Source organism: Armigeres subalbatus, chromosome 3, assembly GCF_024139115.2.
Source record: "Armigeres subalbatus isolate Guangzhou_Male chromosome 3, GZ_Asu_2, whole genome shotgun sequence".
In the NCBI taxonomy this organism is placed as follows: Eukaryota; Metazoa; Arthropoda; class Insecta; order Diptera; family Culicidae; genus Armigeres; species Armigeres subalbatus.
Genome location: NC_085141.1, coordinates 144132837 through 144153412, shown reverse-complemented (window position 1 = coordinate 144153412; position 20576 = coordinate 144132837). Strand labels below are relative to the sequence as shown.

The 20576-nt window shown below is 41.2% G+C and overlaps 3 protein-coding genes across 14 annotated transcripts in view; 2 read left to right on the top strand and 1 right to left on the bottom strand.

Moving 5' to 3' along the window:
- The window catches only part of LOC134220055 (calmodulin-like), a 79234-nt gene extending 73802 nt beyond the window's left edge, over window positions 1–5432 (top strand). For 10 of the 11 annotated variants that reach the window (XM_062699007.1, XM_062699004.1, XM_062699005.1 and 7 more), the window contains 3 exons: window positions 3710–4211; window positions 4267–4470; window positions 4537–5432. In XM_062699007.1, coding sequence (XP_062554991.1) covers window positions 3710–4211; window positions 4267–4470; window positions 4537–4694 — 864 coding nt within the window. In that variant the 3' untranslated portion in view covers window positions 4695–5432. Of the gene's footprint in view, window positions 1–2642; window positions 2808–3709; window positions 4212–4266; window positions 4471–4536 lie in introns of those variants that run through there. The other variant, XM_062698998.1, reaches the window with a different exon arrangement.
- Window positions 5433–7503: 2071 nt separating this feature from the next.
- Window positions 7504–9217, bottom strand: LOC134227801 (serine/threonine-protein phosphatase Pgam5, mitochondrial-like). 2 transcript variants are annotated; one of them, XM_062709481.1, is made up of 3 exons: window positions 8848–9217; window positions 8288–8684; window positions 7504–7872 (listed from the first exon to the last, which is right to left on the bottom strand). In XM_062709481.1, exons 1-3 carry the CDS (start codon window positions 9018–9020, stop codon window positions 7594–7596), a joined length of 849 nt encoding a protein of 282 aa, XP_062565465.1. In that variant the 5' UTR covers window positions 9021–9217; the 3' UTR covers window positions 7504–7593. The 2 variants fall into 2 exon arrangements, with proteins under 2 accessions (XP_062565465.1, XP_062565464.1); XM_062709480.1 differs by having other exon boundaries at window positions 7504–7875; window positions 8848–9216.
- An 835-nt stretch (window positions 9218–10052) lies between these two features.
- LOC134224873 (ubiquitin conjugation factor E4 B-like) overlaps window positions 10053–20576 on the top strand; it is a 41060-nt gene continuing 30536 nt past the window's right edge. Inside the window, exon 1 of the mRNA XM_062704511.1 lies at window positions 10053–10864. Within this exon, the coding sequence (XP_062560495.1) occupies window positions 10657–10864 (208 nt within the window). The 5' untranslated portion in view covers window positions 10053–10656. The remainder of the gene's footprint in view (window positions 10865–20576) is intronic.

Here is a 20576-nt window from a genome sequence, read left to right as displayed (position 1 = left end):
GTACCCGGATGGGCGAGATGATCCTCGAGCTGAAGCAGGGCGTCTTGCAAAAGGGCGCCGCCTATAAGAAGTTGGCGGAGGAAGTCCTAGGCGAGACGGTCAAGGTGAGGGCACTCACGACGGAGATGAATCTAAAGGTTAAAGACCTGGACGAGATCACCGAAGTCGAAGAGCTCGTCACGGCACTGCGGCGACAGTGTGAAGTGGAGACGCCCACCGCAGCCGTTCGGCTACGGAAAGGTCCGGCAGGGACACAGGTAGCATTGGTTCGGCTATCTGCAGCGGACGCCTCCAAGGTAGTCAAGTTAGGGAGCGTCAAGGTGGGATGGTCGGTGTGCCCTGTGAGCATATACGAACAACCCGAAGTTTGCTTCAAGTGCCTGAAACTGGGGCACAAGCAATGGGACTGCAAAGGTCCTGACAGAAGCAATCTCTGCCGGGGATTGAGGGACATAAGGCACAATGCCGCACGAACCCTCCCAATTGTTTGATTTGTTCAAGCAAAGCTGTGAACAGCAATCACCCCATGGAGGTTCGAAGTGCCCGGCGTTTAAGCGTGCTGCAAAATCACAGTACAGGTAACGCAGCTGTCTTGCTCGGCCTCGCCCGAGTGTTTGGTGTGCGCAGGTTTAGAGGAAACGGCGGAACACGTGTTGTTCGTGTGCTCACGTTTTCGCGCAATGCGTGACCACATGCTTGCCACATGTGGTCTGGACACTACCCCGGACAACCTAGTCCGGAGGATGTGTAAAGATGAAGTTAGCAGGAACGCCGTTTTATCGGCTATCGTCCAAATCGTCTCGGAGCTACACAGAAGGTGGCGCGTGGACTCAAGGATGGCTAGTTCAGGCGCAAATAAGCGGTGGTCCAAGGGATCGGAGTCGGCTTCATGGGCCATACCTGTGGTCGAACTCGATCCTTTATCCAACAAGTGGTCGCGCGAAGAACAACATGGTACCATCGCTTTCACGGCGTCGGTCAACCGGGCGGGTTCCGAGCCCGAGGACGAAAAGCGGTCCTCGTCAAGGCTGGGGCAGGCGTAGGCACCGCGTCGGCAAGTCCCTCTGTGTATTGGCGAATAGACCCTATCGCAGAGAGGTCAATTTGGGGTGCACGCGGCATCATCATTCTTTATACCAATCGTGCAGAGGGAAGCAGGCGAAGTCGACCCTTCCCACCTTCCGAGGACATAGGGCATGGTAAGGCCACCTGGAAAGCCGGCAATGCGATACCATGGTGTTCTTCTAAAACAGCGAGTCGCGATGTTCGATGCTGCAAGGACACGCAGTTAACCTCGAGGGTGCGTTGTTCACTGGCCGCCCTTCTGGTTGTACCGAAGGGACTATGGGCTTGGCGGCAATGGAAACGGTGTAGGGGATGTAGTCCTGCCTCCCTCGTTTGCTGTTGGAGGTGGTCCCTAACCCCGCACTTCCTGGACAACCCAGGCTGCAGAGCAGATTCCCCCTCCATTGCTTAGGAAGAAAAAATAATAAGAAATGACATTTGTTTCGTTGTCGTTTTTCATAGCAACAAGCTTTTTACGGTCTAGTATCCATTTCAATTGTCCTTCCATTCCTCGATTTCTCCATATCTCGATAGTCTCTTTAATATCAAGATGTGGAGAGGAGACTAAGATTTGTGTAATGTTCACTTTCTCTCTTACTAATTTCCCTGCTTAAACCTGATAATTTCCTGATTTTTCCAAGTTAAAAATAATTCCCTAAAAGTTCCAGGTTTTTCCAGGTAGTATTGACACCCTGTGGCAGCATATAGCTGGGTGTTCGGATTAAGTCGGCTCAAACAATTTTTGTTTTGTTTCTCCAGCAGCTTTCCATTTTTCTACAGTTTGTCACGAATCGAAATACACACGCCATCGTTCGAACCAGGAGAGTCCACTTCGAGAAGCGGTTTGCGCCCACAAGAACCGCTGGTACCTTAACGTCGCGGTCGTGTAGTAACAGATGAACCCGAAGTTGGTCCGCAAAGATATGCAGCTGCACGTTCTGGACCTCATCCGATAATGCGCTGTCGAAGTAGCAGCGTGGAAACTTGAATGTCTGGATATCCGCCAGAATGTTCGTCCAGCGAATCCACTTCTTACATTATGCTTCGCCAACGATGTTGTCCCATTGGCAACCCAGTGCGCCACAGGCCTTGAATCAGCATTTTTTCATGAATGGTAACTGGCGCGACGAACCGTTTCGTCGGACGATGCTCTCCTCGGAATTCGACGCGGTGGCAAAGCAGAATAGGTCCTTAACCATATCCCGCACGATACCTTGCACGCGCTCGTATTCCCTGCCTTTATCTTGGCTGAAATGTACCGTCGATCCGCTGCTTCGCTCTTCAAGCTTCTCCAATGTCCGCATTTGACACCATATTCCTAATATGAAAACCGGTATGGGAATGGATGTACTTTACCTCGTTGGATCGCTGTATCGCTTCCTCTACTGTGTCCACGCTATCGAAGTAGTCGTCGACATAGTGAACAGGTTTTTCACGAACTTCGCTGAACTGGGCGTGTACGTTTAGCCAAAAGTTCTGATAACATAGCATAACGTTCACCTGCAAGGTTCATCATTATTGGCCCTGGAGATAAAGCACTGTGCCTGTTTGTCCTCCGGTCTGATGCGGATTTGATAATACATTTCCTGTATGTCACCACCAAAAACGACCGGACGCTCGGCCGTCATTGCAACGACTCAAATGCATAGCGTATGACTATTGCGTCTTAGTGTAGTAGCGCTCGACTTTGTCCCGCACACTCAAAGGACAATATGTTACGGATCGCCGTCAGGTTCCCACCGGTAGGCAGTGGATATTTTTGCATATTTCATAAATATTTTATATATTTCAAATGCAAAAAAAAAGCAACATTCCTCCAAGGACTCCAATGAGAATCCTTTAGTCATTCCGACGGAAATGTTGTAGAGATTCTGACGGGAATGTTCCAGGGATTCCAATGAGAATCTTCAATCTGTAGAGGGATCCCAAGCAAACCGTCGAGAGGGACTTCGAATTCATCCTCCACGGATTTCGAATTAATCCTCCAGGGATTCCGAAAAGAATCCTCCAGCGATTCCGAAGTGAATCCTCTGGAGATGTTTGAAGCAATTGAAGCAATTTGTCGAGGGATTCCGAAGTAAATCGTCGAGGAAGTCCTAAATAAATCTTCGAGGAATTCCGAAACAAACCGTCGATGCATTCCGAAGCGAATCGTCGAATGATTCTGAAGCAAATAGTCAGTATTTTGAAACAAATAGTCAAGGAATTCCGAAACAAATCTCCGAAGTATTCCGAAACGAATCTTTGAACGATTCCGTAGGAATTCCGAAGCAAATCAACGAAAGGTTTAGAAGCAAACCCTTCATGGATTATGAAGATTCCCAAGGGTATCCCTCAACGAAAACAAAAGGATTGCAGTTATCGAACGGCATTCGTTAACTGAAAAGTAAACATTTTGCAGTTATCGAACGGCTACTGTACGTTGCTTAGGTTCTATGAGATACTTTGTATTCATATCTCGTACACCAAGATGTGCTAAAAGATCAAGGTGTACTACACCGGGGTCGTTTTCCACGCGGTTTTTGATACTCACGAAATGTTTGCAAGCGGATTGTGGGATTAGAACGTTTTATTACACAGATTTTAGGGCTTACACGTTATTACACTTGGCTATTCTCATTCTTCCCCTCTTTCTTCTCACCAGACCCGGCAAACCAACGACCCGAACGACCAGCAGCCAGAACAAAACGAACTGGAATCGAGTCAGAATACCCAGAGTGATCAGAGCAACAATCACCCCACCCAGCGATTGGGAGGAACCACCTCGGACTTCAGCGTTAGTTCCATAGCAAGCAATCGAAGTATGCCGCGACAGCAGGAGGACAACCCAAACCAACCGATCAGCGACTGTTCCAGTCTTGATGGAAACGTATTCGTCGACGGAACAGCCACCAGCGGAGCGCACCAGAAGACGCGTCGCTCACAAACCTCGGAATCGATCACCTCCAGCAACTTCAACTACAGTTTGAACCGACGATTCATTTCGAAGAACCAAATGAAAGAGTTCCGAGAAGCGTTCCGCCTGTTCGACAAGGACAACGACGGTTCGATCACTAAAGAAGAGCTGGGAACTGTGATGAGGTCGCTCGGGCAGTTTGCTCGAGTGGAAGAGTTACAAGAAATGCTACTGGAGATTGATGTGGATGGTGAAGAGTATTTTTTTTAACATGGAAGAATGTTTAATTTCGCAATCATTTTCAGGTGATGGAAACGTGAGTTTCGAAGAATTTGTCGACATCATGTCGAACATGACGGATACGGTGGCCGAAACGTCGGCCGACCAGGAGGAACGTGAACTGCGAGATGCCTTTCGTGTCTTCGATAAACACAACCGTGGTTATATTACGGCATCCGATCTACGGGCGGTTCTTCAGTGTCTAGGCGAAGATTTGGATGAGGAAGAAAGTATGATTTATATTATTAATTAAAATAATCAGATTCAATCCACTAATTTCGATTCAACGTTTATAGTCGAGGATATGATCAAAGAAGTGGACGTCGATGGAGACGGACGTATTGATTTCTACGAATTTGTGCACGCTCTTGGAGAGCCGGAAGATTCACAAGAGCAAGACGATGAAGAGGAAGCTGTATCACCCCAGTCACTATCCTGTGATGTTCATCTCTAAGAATGGACAGGAATATGTCACTAGCGTCAACGAATCGTATTCCTAACCAAACGTTGCACATCCTGGATAATGGCCAGAAAATTACAAATATTTCATGCAAATTTTCTGCTTTATCGTCATTGTTCTTCTTATACGCTTCAACACAAATTAAAAAGTACATACTGTAATGAAAAAAAACTATCTATATACTACTGATTCATCTCGATTCATGAAAAAGTTTTTAAAAACATATCAAGCCAAAAAACCAATCCGAAAGATATCTAATTGGATAGAACTTTAAATACGCAATATTTATATAATGAGCATCTTTCAAAACGTTACAGACTCTTAAAACATTGATGCTGAACCATACTATATACACAAATAAGAAATATTTCAAAAACTATTAATGTTGTGAAGTGAAATTTTTAAATTACAATTTTTGCAATCTTTAACTGTTTTTAAATTTACTATTAGACATGTAAGTAAATCATAACATTTTTAAACAACTATGAGCAAAACCTTAAATAATATGTTGACATCGTCTCGGGGTTGCTATTATGGAAAAAGAAAATTATAATAACCTGCTTGTAATTCGAATACAAGAGTCTAATGGCCAACCCTAGGAAAATGCCAAGCATTGAGCAAACATCAACTTTTACAATCTTTACTCTGTTATGTACGTGCCAGTGTACAATCTACTAAAATATATCTAAAAAGTGTCATATAATAAATCCTAAATCTATGTATCTCTGTCAAGCGATTGGCACCTTCATTCAATATCACAAGCCAAAACTAGTTGGTGGTATTACCATCTTTAGCTCCAAGACCGAATTGTGCTTTCGTGCTGTGCGGTTCATTTTTCTCTTTGCTGAATGAAGTTTTTAATACCACCCGAAGCTAGGGAGTGAGTGCTAGTGATGGACCCCCCCCCCCTTTGTGTGCTAGTAATGGATCCTTTGGCATATTTACATTTACATTTAATTCACCCGACGCGTAATTTGTAATTTGTGGACGCTCCCTGAGAGCTCTTTATCCTTTTTGGTTAATTTATTTAACAAATGTTTTCAATTGGCATACTTCCCAGATTATTGGGAAAACACCAAAGAGAGGGGAAACAAGGAAACGAAAAAAAAGTCCAAAATGGAAATAATTGCATGAAAAATTTGGAATTTTAATGGAAAATGATAGCAAAGAATGTTTAGAGAAAGTAAAGAATATAAATATTTGTAACATATTTATCCAGTAATGATTATCATTACCAAGATTTGGGTGGAGGAAGTTTTGCCGCAGGAGTGGATGGAAGGTGTCGTTTGTCCCATCTACAAAAAGAACGATAAGCTGGATTGTAGCAACTACCGCGCAATCACATTGCTGAACGCCGCCTCTCAAGCAGCACAAGTCAGACTAAAATGGTTGCAGCAACTTTAAACGGAAGACTGGAAGAATAGAAATGACCATAAACTCTGCGACCTACACCAATGATGTCGATGTTCTCCGCAAAACCAAGGAGCATGTAAGACTTGTTAATGATGGTACCGTTTCTTTACACACCAGCAGATTAGAGCAGTACGAGCGAATTGGATGTCATGCCAGATTTTCTCATGCTTGTCATGCCAGAATTTGCATCCATCCAGCGTCGCACGAATCAGCCTAATAAGCATTGCCGGAAAGCCATGTTCTAGTATGGGTCGTATGCTGCCTTGGAGTTTGTCAGCAAGTTGCATTCCAGGAATTGATTAAGAATTTGTCGCAGAGTAAACATCTGGTACGTCGTTGATCGTCCGTCGAACCTGTTTGATATTCGCAAACGGACGCATTCTGCTAAACAGAATTCGGGAGATTACCTTGTAGGCAGGGATCGTCTTAATACTCAGAGCTGTTCAAAAAAATGTTCGTGCAGAACACACCTTCGGGTGCGCGTCTCTCAAATTGTTCGAGCTAAAGAGCCGAAGGTGCTCTTGCTGTTGCATGCGAGTCAAAGGCTGCACTACCCTTCCGGGTAGGGCACATTGTGCATTTAAAATTAATTAAAAAAATTGAAATCGTATCAAATGCCCACCAAGCAATGGAAGGATTTGATTGTCTTTTGTATGTTTCCTTTACAACATTGTAAGGTTGTGTATTTGCAGATAATTGGAACTCATTTATGCAGTTTCTTAATTTTCATACTTTAGAAATTAATAAAAGATGACTGAAATCAAAAATTTACTTTGGACGGTCAGAGATAGGTATGTAAATGTAATTCATTTTTTGTTTTCAAATCGCTGCTACGCGATGTATAATTGACCTTCCCGTCAACATTTTTATTCACTCAATCGATGATTTATTTTATTTAAGGTCAACTCCTCAAAGAACCCGTATTTGTTAACGCCTCCTAAGTATTTTTTAAATAAAAACAAAAAATGGAATAAGTACTATTTTTTAAAGATTTGGCCTAACATTTGCCCGACTTCGAATGAACATTTGGTGAATTTTTCAGGTGTAGACCTAGCTACGGACACGAGACCTGGAAAATGCTCTAGAAGGACCAAGGAGCTTTTCTATCAAGATGCTGGGTACCATATGTGGTGGATTGTAGATGGGAGACGGTACATAAAGGAGGGAATAAAAAACCATGAGTTGAATCATCTGTTGCCAGAAACATATGCATTAAAAACTTATCCAACAACCCAGTAAAAAATTAAATGAAACAGCAATAACTCGTGTTATGTCAAGTGAAGATCTTCTGGGTCAGTGTGGCAGTCATCGCATTAAATTTTCTAAATACTACATACTATACTTTGCACTACTCACTGAACAATTCATAATTTTATAGACGTTTTCAATATAATACTTTAGAATGACCTGAATTTTATTGCCTTTAAGTAACGTTTTAGTTTGAACTTTTTTTCAGTACAATTAATTAAGATAGTCAAACTTACCTACTCAGCATCTCCCGAGGCATATGGCCAGTCTCGCCAAGGGTCCGCAGAGTCACCCTACCGTCATCCAAAATCGATATCCACGTCAGTGAGGCATGGCCGAGCGATATCCTCAGCCAAGCCTCCGGTGGCAGCTGCAAAGCTCGGCATACAAAGTACCGAATTACGTTGGCGTGGCACACAATCAGGGTGTAAGTGTCCTGCTTCTGATCCGGGTCCGCTCGATGAAAATACTTCCGGAAAGCGGCTTCGATACGCGCTCCGTCTTCGAAGAACTGCTACAAAAGTGCAACTTTTAGATCATCTTATCAAGGCAGGTGTTTTAAGGATTGACTTGAGTGCATGCTTGATGTTTTCTAAATTACTGATTGTTTAAATTTTTTCTTCTATCAACAAGAGGATTTCCAAGAGGATTTTCTTTTTTCCAATTGGTGAACAATTTTAACGGGAACTGACTGGGTCTTTAAACTATCCAAGTTATTGGCTCAATTCCATGTTGATTACTAATTTAAAATATAGACATGATTACTAATTTAAATATAGTCTATATTTAAAATATAGACTGATTTAAAATATAGACAAAACATTCAAAACCAAAAATAAGAGTAAAGGAAGAGACTAGAGGAAAAAGAATGGAGATGTTACTGGCGAAACAATTTACTGGAAAATGGTACACCTGAATTCACTTACCGAAGCCTCTGGCCGCCAATGTCCAACCGGCGGCTCTGGAGGGACCGGCGCGCCCTCCTCCAACAGAGAATCGTCATACATCTTCAACTCAGGCAATGAAATAGACATAATTTTGGCAGTTTCTTGAGCTCGAGTCATCGTCGAGCGAACGATTTTATCGAACTCGATTCCTAAAACTTTCAGACGCTCTCCACTAATGGCAGCCTGCTTTCGGCCTTTCTCCGTCAAGAACCGTTCGAGGTCCGTCCGACCGTCCATGTTGTACTGGCCGTGTCGTACCAAAATCAAATGCCGTACGACTTTGGATCTTTTCTTATCGAGCTTTTCATTGAAACGATTTTGAGCTGCAGGATCCGATAAGTCCGATGACGGTTTCACTAAACTTCTTGGATCCCGGCTGAAAAAATACAAAAATTGCAGCAAAATCATCATTTTGCAATTACAATGAAGACGATAGAAAGTTTAAAAGGTTTATTAATCGTTACATGACAAATTTAGTGTAATCCGGAGACATTCCATTTGAGTTCTGAAAGTCTCGCAACACAACGAATTATACTCACTGGTCCCAATTGAAATCCCATTTGGCACAGGTAGATGGTTCAAAATTGGTGGTCCATGAATTAAATGCTTTCCGTTCATTGTAGGTGCGTTGTAGAAACCAAAATCCGGCAGCTCCGCCAGCCGCGACTATCGCCATCGAACCCACTTTCCTCATTCGCATTCCAAGACCCATATTTTACGCAGGACCTAGTTCTATGAGCAATACTGGTAGAACCTTTCGAACAGTTTTCAAATACTTCAAAGTGGCTGGAAAAATTACTGAATTTTCACTAATTTATAGAATTTAAAATAATTGATAAAAATGCCGAATGCCGTCCTAAAACGTTGTTTCACACTTCACTTTCATTTGCTGCAACTGCAAAAACAAAACAAACATTTCTAGCACGATTTTTGAAAAGATCCTAAGTAGAGTTTTCGATGTGTCCCTCGAAAAATGAAAAAGCTTTGTAAATAAATATACAGTTATCCCCCCGCTTATCCGGACCTCGCTAGTCCGACGACTCGTTAGTCCGGATCTCGCTAATTCGGAATTTTCCGGATTAAAAAGTATCAACACCCATTTGAACACATTATGCTAAGAAAATTATTTTGAGCTTTTTAGTGGAATGTTTTCACCTGTCATAAGACGAGTTTATACAATCCCATTGAATTCCACCACTTAATTGTATCTTGAAAGATACGTATTTCGACCTCAACAGTAAGGCCGTCTTCAGTGTCTCGTACTTGACTCGACTTTTGCTGTCAGTTTTCAAATTTGTGCTGTGACTGTGATTTTGTTTTGGTTCATTTGTATGGATTTGACAGTCGGATTAACGACAGAAACCTCGATAGTCCGGCCATTCATTTGTTGGATCAGCGGGGGGATACTGTACTTACACTTTTTTAGTCAAACAATGCATTAAGGTATATTAGACATAGTCGATCAAAATGCTTTGTTTTTTATATTAGTATGTTAAATAATTTAAATTTTAATAGTTTTTAAAGTATTTTTGTTGTTAAACAATACACTTTTAACGTTCAACAATGAAATTAAAGGTAAAATTTTGATAAATATAAAATCTTGAGAAGAACAATATTTTCATTGGATTTTTTTTCTGTGTGTTTTACTTCAAGAAGACAGTAAACGCATCAAAACAAAGAATTCGGCAACCGATGGGCATTTCTTTTTGACAGCTGTTTGACAGCTGAATTTGACGCCCAAAGACGTAAAAAAAAACGAAAGACGGAACCACGGAACGGTGCGTGGTGCTTCGTTTGCTGCTCTGCTTTGATGAGCGAAAGTGACTTGACAAAATTCAACATCATCGACAGAGTTTCTTCCTTTTTCGCTAGCAAAACTGCCGCTTGATTCACGGGAAAAGCAGTGCAAAATTGAACGCGTTTTGTGCGAAAGAAAACAACAAAGTGATAAATTTCCGGTTGCGCGTCGCTGAGCGAGGACAAACGAAGAAAAATCGATTCGTGGCTGCTTTCTGTGTACGACGAAGCAAATAGCAGCAACAAGAAGAAAACGTCGTCTGGCTACTACGACGAAAATAAAAAAAAAAAATCGCTAAAGATTAGTGACGTTTTCCATACTGTGGCCAAGTGTTCCGTTGTCTGTCGACGGTAATTGCGGAGAAGAGAAAACTCAAAAGAAAAATTTAACTTCGTGGGTCGATCGGCGGGCGACTGAACTTTGTGTACGAGTGTTTGCCATTTTAGCAAAACAAAGGCTTTTGTGTCGGTTTCATCGGGTCCCATTGGAGGAGGCAGGCAAAACGGCTTCAAAAGTGGAAATCCATCAAGCGAAGAGGAAGCAATCCGAAATGGAGCTCACACCGGAAGAGATTCGCGCCAGGCGTTTGCGGAAGTTGGAAACGGGAACTACCACCGGTGGTGGAGGTGGCAGATTGCTTGCTGGAGCAGGAGCGACGACGGCCGTCGGATCCTTGGACGGTCAGCAACAACAACATCAGCAGGATAGTTCGATGACTGAGGGCGAGGACACTGCTGTAACGTCTTCCGGCCAAGGAGGTGAGTCAAGCAGATGGGTCAGGAAAAAATCCACACGGGCATTTGTTTTTGGAATAGAGAATTTTGTCATTGCATGGCAGGGTTGGTAAAGGGACTTCGTAGATTGTCCTATGATGAATTTGGCTTGGACCTTGGAGGTCGAACAACTAACAGCAGCATCTTTGTCATAGAAGTATGAAGCCTAAGTCTATTCTCAAGCTTCGTAAAAATATAAATTTATATGACTAAACGTTATTAGGAAGGGGGCTTGGAAATCCCGAAGTGCTTGCCCAGAAAGTAATTTGAGTAATAACAAAATCAGCTGACTGTGGTATTCGCTACCAGCCCTGTTGAATTCATCTATTCGGGTCGAGTCAGATGCATCACAAAGCAGCATATAATGCTTTTCTCGGTGCGACTAAATTGATTTTCAATTTTGCTTCGTGCAATCGTCTGCCAGTCTGTTCGGACGTGATAGGGCGGGTGACCTACATTGCGATTAAGCACAGTTTGTGCAGTTTGTCAACCCAATTCTACTCCGCAGTGGCAGAAAATGTTGCTATTAATGCGTTGTGCGGTTGTTGTTTTATGCTTTTGTTGTTTGTGGGTGTTTTCTCGTATATGGGATGGGTCATGTGCTATTTTGCTCGCGCGGGGAAAGAAGGAATTCTGCAAATTTTTCGACTCAAAAACAATACGTAGCGTATTTCGCATTGATATATGGTAGATATGGTTTACACGTGCGGTATGAGTGTAGGCCACCTTAGATGCGGAGAAGCACATTTTTCTTTTATTATTAATTTGTACGACGTACTAAAAATGTTATACTGTTTGCCTAATTTTAATACGTATTATTCGCGTGTTTGGAAAGAAGGAGTCATCTTTTTTTTGCATTATTATGGGCTAACGCTTGTCTTTGGTTCTAATAGGTTCTTAGAAACATAAAATATCTGAACTCGTTATGGCTTAAAAGAACTTGTAATTCCTTCTTGGGTCTCCAGTAGCCTTGCGAGCAAAGGCGTAGGATTGCCAATCCGGAGATGGCGAGTTTGATTCACGGTCCGGTCTAGGATGTTTTCTGTTGGAAACTTTCTCGACACCCTGAGCTGGGCATAGTGTATCCTTGTACTTGTCCCACAAGATACATATTCATGCAATGACGGGCATAGAAAAGCTTTCAATTAATAACTGAGGAACTGCTGAAAGACTACTAAGTTGAAAAGCAGGACAAGTTGCAGTTGGAATGTAGAGCCATTGAAGAAGGATTTCTTCTTCATTATTCTAATCTTTTATATACATGAAAATGAATTTCTGTCTGTCTGAACCTTATAGCCTCCAAAACTACTGAACCGATCAGCGTGAAAATTTGTATACATAGGTTTTTGGGCCGGGGGCCTCCTTTGCAAAGGGGGGCTCCCACACAAAAGAAACATAAATTTCTGCATAATTCGAGAACTATTCAGAGAATAAATCAATTTTAGGCGAAACAAAGTTCGTCGGGTCTGCTAGAATGTAAATAAACGCGGGTTATAAAAGGTGGTATCTAATTTTTAAGGGGCTGTCCACAAACCACCAAACCAAATTTCACATTTTCAAACCCCCCTCCCCCATAGTGGACCTTTGTAAACTTTTCCAAAGTGCGGCTGCTTGTCCTGTTACACGGGCATACTTTAGTGCGTAACGACGTAAATTTGTAGACTTACTTCCTAGCTACCCGTGCCCAGGACATGCCTGGTCTGGGCGTTGAAATAGTTTGCCAGGTCGTAAACAAAGCCTGTGGGGTATCTGGGCGCTCTTTCTTAGTAAGTGGCCCTTGCTGTGTCATGCTGGGCTTCGGTGTGGTGGACCTATTTTTACGAGCGACTCATTGGAACACAATGCCAAGATCAAAAAATACATAAAGGAGCAGATGGAGGGTGGATAAGGGCTGAGGTGGTCACACGCAAAGGGGGTGTGAGTGACAAAAACTTTGTTTTGATCAAAATGTGTGCAAAATTATTCAATATTTTTCGTTCTATACATATTTAATGGAAGTTTAAAAAAATACTAAAATTCGTTTTTCTTGTACAACAAAGTTTTTCTAAACAACGTACAAACTAGGGTTTCTTACCCCATTCCCGGCCTAACATGCGTACGACTGCATTATTTAATTGATATTTATGACAAGGAGCAACTTTTTCCTGATTTTTTTTTGTGTCTTCATTAAGGAGACTTTTAGCCCGAGGCTGGCTCGTCTCCGTGTTTTTTCTGAATTTTGTGGGCCGTGTAATACTGCAATGGGGTTCACTGCCGCGATTCGTATAAGGGTCCCATGTCGATTTTTGACGATTTTGATTTTCATCCAGAAATAAGCTTAAAATGACTTCATCTTTAAGAAAAACTAATAAAATAATAGGATAATAGACTTTGTTCTAAAAATTCGAAAATTAAGATCCACGTCCCATCTTGCTATTTATTCGCATAACAGTCACATTCCAGATTTCGATTCACTTTCACATTCACTAACAATAAGTATTATTATGGCCCATTTAATAGTTCCATAGCAATGTATACATTTAAAGAATATTATGCCAAATTTTTAGAAAGATTGAAAGTTTAATAAATTTATTAAATTTTTCGGTGTTTCTCCATGTAAAAAGAGTTCGAAAAATTCAATGCCATATTACTCAAGTTGATTAAAAAATAGCTATTCTTGCCAAACGCCGTTTGAAAAAGCTTTTATTTGATTTAAATTAACATGGTGCAGCACTCATTTCAGTCACAGCAATGGCCAGAAAACATACCCCAAGTCTCTTCGGCTTACGCAATATTTTACTCAATCTCTCAACATCTTTTATAGTCTATTCAGATTGGGCTATTTATGACTTTGTTAAGTGAGAGGGTATCCAATTATTACGAGGTGTTCAGACTGCAGCAAGATAATATATCTTGACGTTTCCATGTTTCCTCATTTGCACGCTAATACAGGGTTGAATTCAAGGAGAGTTTTAAAATTTAATTTGCGAAGTCAAGCATTTGTGTGGCGACAATCGAACATTTTTTTCTGAACAAAGTTTCTACGAAATAAAAATATAAAAAAAAATATGAAAAGGGATTTTCGAAGAATATTTGAAGCTCTCATTAAGGATAATGAGCGAAGCTACATTCATTAGTTGGGTGCGCCGTTCTTCGGGGAATCAGACTATTCCTCAATTTATTTTTAAGTTTAAAAAAGTATTTTGATTCTGTACTATGATCGAACGGAGATTTGATAGAAAAATTTAGATAGTTTTGGGAATTCTCACAAATAAATAAAAAAGGACGATTGGACCAATTTTCAAGAAATATTATCGAACTAACATGTATTTCCACCAGTATCTCCATGTATGAAGGGCAACTCAGCAATTAAATTTTTGTTTTCAAAAATGGAAACTGGATTTTGGATGAATTAATGCACTACCAATCCATGTTTTATTTAAGGTTATTCTTCTTTATATATACATCCCATTCAAATCGTACAGTTGTCCCACGTGAAAAATGTTGAAATCCAAAGTATATTAAGCCATTCAAGGAGCAGAATTGAAACAATATATGAAATCATGTTTATTCATCAAATATATTCGTTTTACAACCATTCCTACTTTTTAAATTGTCTTCCGCATTGGCTCTTGAACTTTGAAAATTTATTCGATTTGTTCTATTAAATCTAGGTTTAGGTTAAATACTTCATGTTAATTCTAGAGAGCATCTATTTTTTTAAACAATTCATGTTGAATAAGTGGAGAATAAATAATTATCATCATTATTTCTCATCATATAAAATGCTTTCCACAAAACCATCACAATCAGAGTTATTCTTCAACGCTCAGAAGATTTCCATCTAACATGCATTCGACCCTGCTGCGACAGAAAAAGCATGACTGTCAACTACGAAACGAAATGAAAACAGAGAGAATTTTCTCTCTGGCAAAGAGAGCGTGACGCTTGTCAGTTTTGTTTTGTTGAATTTCTCCCTGCATCCCAGTTAGAACGAAAGCTCTCTCGTAATAATTGTTCGTAATAAATTCTGTATGACTCTTTTTAGCGGGTATCTTTTGACAGCGCAAAATGTATAGAATATTACGTAAATAATGACATCATAAAGCGTATTTACCCTGAAACGCCAATTATTATGTAATTAATGGCGTAATCTGAATAGGCTATTACTCTCATTCTCTATTTCGGGATGGTAGAAAATGCGACGTAAACAAAAATAAGCACGTTATTTATAATAATTTTTGTTTTGTTTGAGAGGATATGTTCACTTATCCAAACTTCTCCAAATACTTGAAAAAACATCTTTTTTACTTTTTAAAATCGAGATAATTATAAGTAACATGAAGGTGTCAACGTATTAGACAGTTTTCCTATTAACGATAAAATAAGACACCTGACCTTTTGGCAGCACTGTACGGCTAGAAATTCCTGGGCCGAGGTGATTTTTTTCGTTCGGCTTGAGGATGCATTTTTAAATGTATTCTAAAATGTTTATATAAGTTCTAGTGATACGAACAAATAGAAAAGATTGAAGTGCGTGAGTTTAGCGCTATTGTGTGGTGGTAAACAGCTTAAAGCAATGCTTGTATCGAGCACTGTGACGATTTCCAGGTAGGTGTTTATTCGATGATACCTCCCAAACAGTATAAATCATTAGTTTTCTGTGCAGTGAGCCGGGAATCGGGTTCATAGGTCCAAGTAGTCATTTACCCTATATCAACTTTTGGCGCAAAGGTCTAGAACTAAAACATTTTTTGCTGTAGTAGTCAACTAAATTTTGACCAAAATGTCGATTACACCCCTCTGCTTCCAACCCTCTTAATTGTGATTCGAAAAATCCTTTCTCGCGCTTAGGATAGGGGCGTAACTGCAATGATCGCTTTCACTCAGTCGGTGTTTTCTTTTGGTGATTTGATTGTTAGGTGTGATAACGGGTGATCGCATCTTGTACCAGGAACAACAATCACGGTAGTAGCTTTTGAAACAATTGAGTTATTAACAAAATATAAAATCGATTGAGAGAAATCAATCAATACAATCACGCCAATATGATTCTGAGCGCGAGAATTTACTCTTGATTTTGTGGTTCGGGGCGATAAAGAATAGTTGCAGCTTGCACCAGAAGCAACAATGATTTTAATTCAGTTGAGCTATTAACGAAAGAAAAAATCGATTATAAGAAATCGATCAATACAGTTTCGCCCCTATGATCCCAAGAGCGAGCCTTGGAGTATGTTGGCAAACTTTTTTCTAAAACGGTTTTAAATCTAAATAATTTTCCAATAATTTTTCCCACTTGACGGGCATGGATCAATACATGACACGTAACTAGAGTGCTTCACATCATAGCTCAATTAATCCGAATTCCGTGTGAAAAATGATAAACTTACACACATGCCGGTACGCTGCACATATGCCACTAAGTTCCCATACCTATGTTTAATTTAGAATTTACTTATTTCGTCACCGTCGTTGACCGGTCCTCAGAGGCTGAGTTCAGAAGGAAACACCAAATAAAAATAAAGTTCAACACATCTTCCACCGTACTTTAGTAACGATCAATTAAAAATTTTTTGTAAGGAGGCTGATCATTTGTGTTTATCATTTACACAAAACCGCCATATATCCCATATATTGACTTGATTCCATTCAGATGCATTTTTCAAGGCTGTTCGTAGTGTTCTAATCAGGACAACAATGCTGTCAAGCAATGCAAGCCCAAGTCCTGGTGTTAGGTGGGACGCTAAACAGCCCTGACACGACGGCCCTCCGACGAGACAGGAGGTTTGCGCAGGCCCAATAAGCCGCCTTTAAAAACAACTATTACGAACGACATAGAAGATAATACGACTCGATACAATCGGCAACGACCTAGGCGACGAATAAAGGATCACGATTGGAAGCTTGGAACATGGAACTGCAAGTCGCTAGGCTTCGCAGGTTGCGACAGGATAATCTACGATAAATTCTCGCTTAACTTTTCAAAAGGACCTAAGTCCGTGTCCATGGATAAGGGGCTTGACGTTGATATTTCAAGTGTCTTAAAAAGATTTTTATTTTATTTTTATTCTTGTTGTTTAATAGAGTGCTTTTTTCAAACAAAGGTTAAGTTCAACACTAAATTAAAAGAAAGATATTTTTCCATTTTTTATATCTCCTTCACAAGAATATCGTTATTTTAATGGTAATGGTTTGAAAATAAGCTCCGTAGAGAAACTTTTATCACATCTTACTTAAATAAGTTACAGTTATACCAAACACTTGAGGTACCATGCCTCCAAGTTAACTAATGGTTAGTGTCGCACGATCTAACAACAACTGCCTATTGGTAAATTTGGAGGTGCCGGCAGGGCTCAGTAGGGGTCTAACTAACATAACTCTAATACTAACAAGACCCTGAAACAAACGCTTATCCAAATAGCATACATCTATTTATACTTGTAGTAGTAGCTAACAATAATTCATTTTGTACCCGTATAGCTGAAGTAGAATTTTAGTAGTGAAAAGTAGAATTTGTAGATTTACTAATTTGGCATTGGAAATAGTGAATGTATCTATTATATCTTCTCGATAATCTTTTTATTTTAGTCTCTCTAGCTGCATGGATCAACGCAAAAAAACTGTTTCTCTCTTCCTTCTATTAGGTTAGTTAGAAAAATTAGCGGAAATTAGTGTTTCTCGTATTAAGACAAATTCGCTGACCTTTACCTTATAATAAAATAAATGACCGATAGTAAAATAAATGACTGAAATTTAAAGATATCAAATAAATAATAAAAAACGAAAATAAATACATGACCATCGGTGGACAGAAAGACAAGAGACAGAGTTCTGTTTAGAATAGTTAATTGAGACCATTGCACTCACAAGATAGAGAATAACTAGTATCACTATTATTGCTACAAGACTAATAACTTTACCACTTACGGAAATGAGGATAGACCATATGATGCGTTCATCCACTATTATATTGAATATTGTATACCCTGAATCTGAATAACTGAATTTTAGACCTCATTATTTTAATAAATAATAAAGGTTTGAATATTAGAAAAGGGAATAGAACTTGACCAAAAAAAAGCAATTACGGAACAACTGGACAGAAATTTTGTATAATGATCACTATTAGACTACTGAAACTTTAACATATGACATTAGTGTGACTGATAGGATACAATTAACTCGACGACGTATTGACAAACATCCGATACTCAACCGTGTTAAAATGTGTCAATTTATTACAATAGTACTTAAATTAATCTATTTTGAAACTACCCTACCAGAATGATATCATTACATCTTTATTCGAAATTGTTACTTGGAAATGGCAACAGTACCACCCGTTGTCAACATAGACTGCTATTAGGTATTGAATGTCGGCTCCAAGTAACTAATAATTAAATTTACATGTTAACTACTTATTCAGAAAACATCTATGTACATGTTGAGCTTCCATTATTTGTTCGGTTTATAATTGACAGACTGTAGATAGAAAGAATAATGTATCGGTATGATCACAATACAAACCCAGGCCGCAGTGACCGTCGTCTGCTAGTATTGTGTATCACATGGAGAGCCCAGCCGAGATACCAGTCTATTAAGACTACAACTGGTCAACTCTCGAAAAAAATACTTTTCAAAAGGACCTAAGTAACATTTTTTTCATGAATTAAATTGAATAGCGCAATTAACAGAACAGCATGAAAGCTATTGATTGCAATACTCAAATTAATTCATGAAAAAAATGTTACTTAGGTCCTTTTGAAAAGTTAAGCGAGAATTACATCCCCGCAACTTCGACGTCGTAGCGCTGCAGGAAATCTGCTGGACAGGACAGAAAGTGTGGAAAAGCGGGCATCGAGCGGCTACCTTCTACCAAAGCTGTGGCACCACCAACGAGCTGGGAACCGGCTTCATAGTACTGGGAAAGATGCGCCAACGTGTGATTGGGTGGCAGCCAATCAACGCAAGGATGTGCAAGCTGAGGATATAAGGCCGTTTCTTCAACTATAGCATCATCAACGTGCATTGCCCACACGAAGGGAGATCCGACGACGAGAAAGAAGCGTTCTATGCGCAACTGGAGCAGACATACGATGGATGCCCACTGCGGGACGTCAAAATCGTCATCGGTGACATGAACGCTCAAGTAGGAAGGGAGGAAATGTATAGACCGGTCATCGGACCGGATAGTCTGCATACCGTATAGAACGACAACGGCCAACGATGCATGAACTTTGCAGCCTCCCGCGGAATGGTAGTCTGAAGCACTTTCTTCCCCCGCAAGAATATCCACAAGGCCACATGGAAATCACCTAATCAAGAAACGGAAAACCAAATCGACCCATTCTAATCGACGGTAAATTCTTCTCCGACATCACGAACGTACGCACTTACCGCAGTGCGAATATTGAATCCGACCACTACCTCGTTGCAGTATGTATGCGCTCAAAACTCTCGACGGTGTACAACACGCGTCGAAGTCGTCCGCCGCGGCTAAACATTGGGCGGCTACAAGACGGTTGACTAGCCCAAGACTACGCGCAGCAGGTGGAAGTAGCACTCCAAACGTAAGAGCAGCTAGGCGCAGCATCTCATGAAGATGGCTGGAGAGATATTCGATCCGCCATTGGAAGCACCGCAACCGCTGCACTAGGCACGGTGGCTCCGGATCAGAGAAACGACTGGTATGACGGCGAATGTGAGCAGTTAGTTGAGTAGAAGAATGCAGCATGGGCGAGATTGCTGCAACACCGCACGAGGGCGAACGAGGCACGATACAAACGGGCGCGGAACAGACAAAACTCGATTTTCCGGAGGAAAAAGCGCCAACAGGAAGATCGAGACCGTGAAGAGACGGAGGAATTGTACCGCGCTCATAACGCACGAAAGTTGTATGAGAAGTTGAACCGTTCACGTAAGGGCCACGTGCCACAGCCCGATATGTGTAAGGACATAAACGGGAACCTTCTTACGAACGAGCGTGAGGTGATCCAAAGGTGGCGGCAGCACTACGAAGAGCACCTGAATGGCGATATGGCAGACAACGGTGGCGGTATGGTAATGAACCTGCACGCGCGCAGGACATGCGACTTCCGGCTCCGAATCTCCAGGAAATCCAGGAGGAGATCGGCCGGCTGAAAAACAACAAAGCCCCTGGAGTTGACCAACTACCAGGAGAGCTGTTTAAACACGGTGGTGAAGCACTGGCTAGAGCGCTGCACTGGGTGATTACCAAGGTTTGGGAGGATGAGGTTCTGCCGCAGGAGTGGATGGAAGGTGTCGTGTGTCCCATCTACAAAAAGGGCGATAAGCTGGATTGTAGCAACTACCGCGCAATCACATTGCTGAACGCCGCCTACAAGGTACTGTCCCAAATTTTATGCCGTCGACTAACACCAATTGCAAGAGAGTTCGTGGGGCAGTACCAGGCGGGATTTATGGGTGAACGCTCTACCACAGACCAGGTGTTCGCCATACGTCAGGTATTGCAGAAATGCCGCGAATACAACGTGCCCACACATCATCTATTTATCGACTTCAAAGCCGCATATGATACAATCGATCGGGACCAGCTATGGCAGCTAATGCACGAAAACGGATTTCCGGATAAACTGATACGGTTGATCAAGGCGACGATGGATCGGGTGATGTGCGTAGTTCGAGGTTCAGGGCATTCTCGAGTCCCTTCGAAACGCGTAGAGGGTTACGGCAAGGT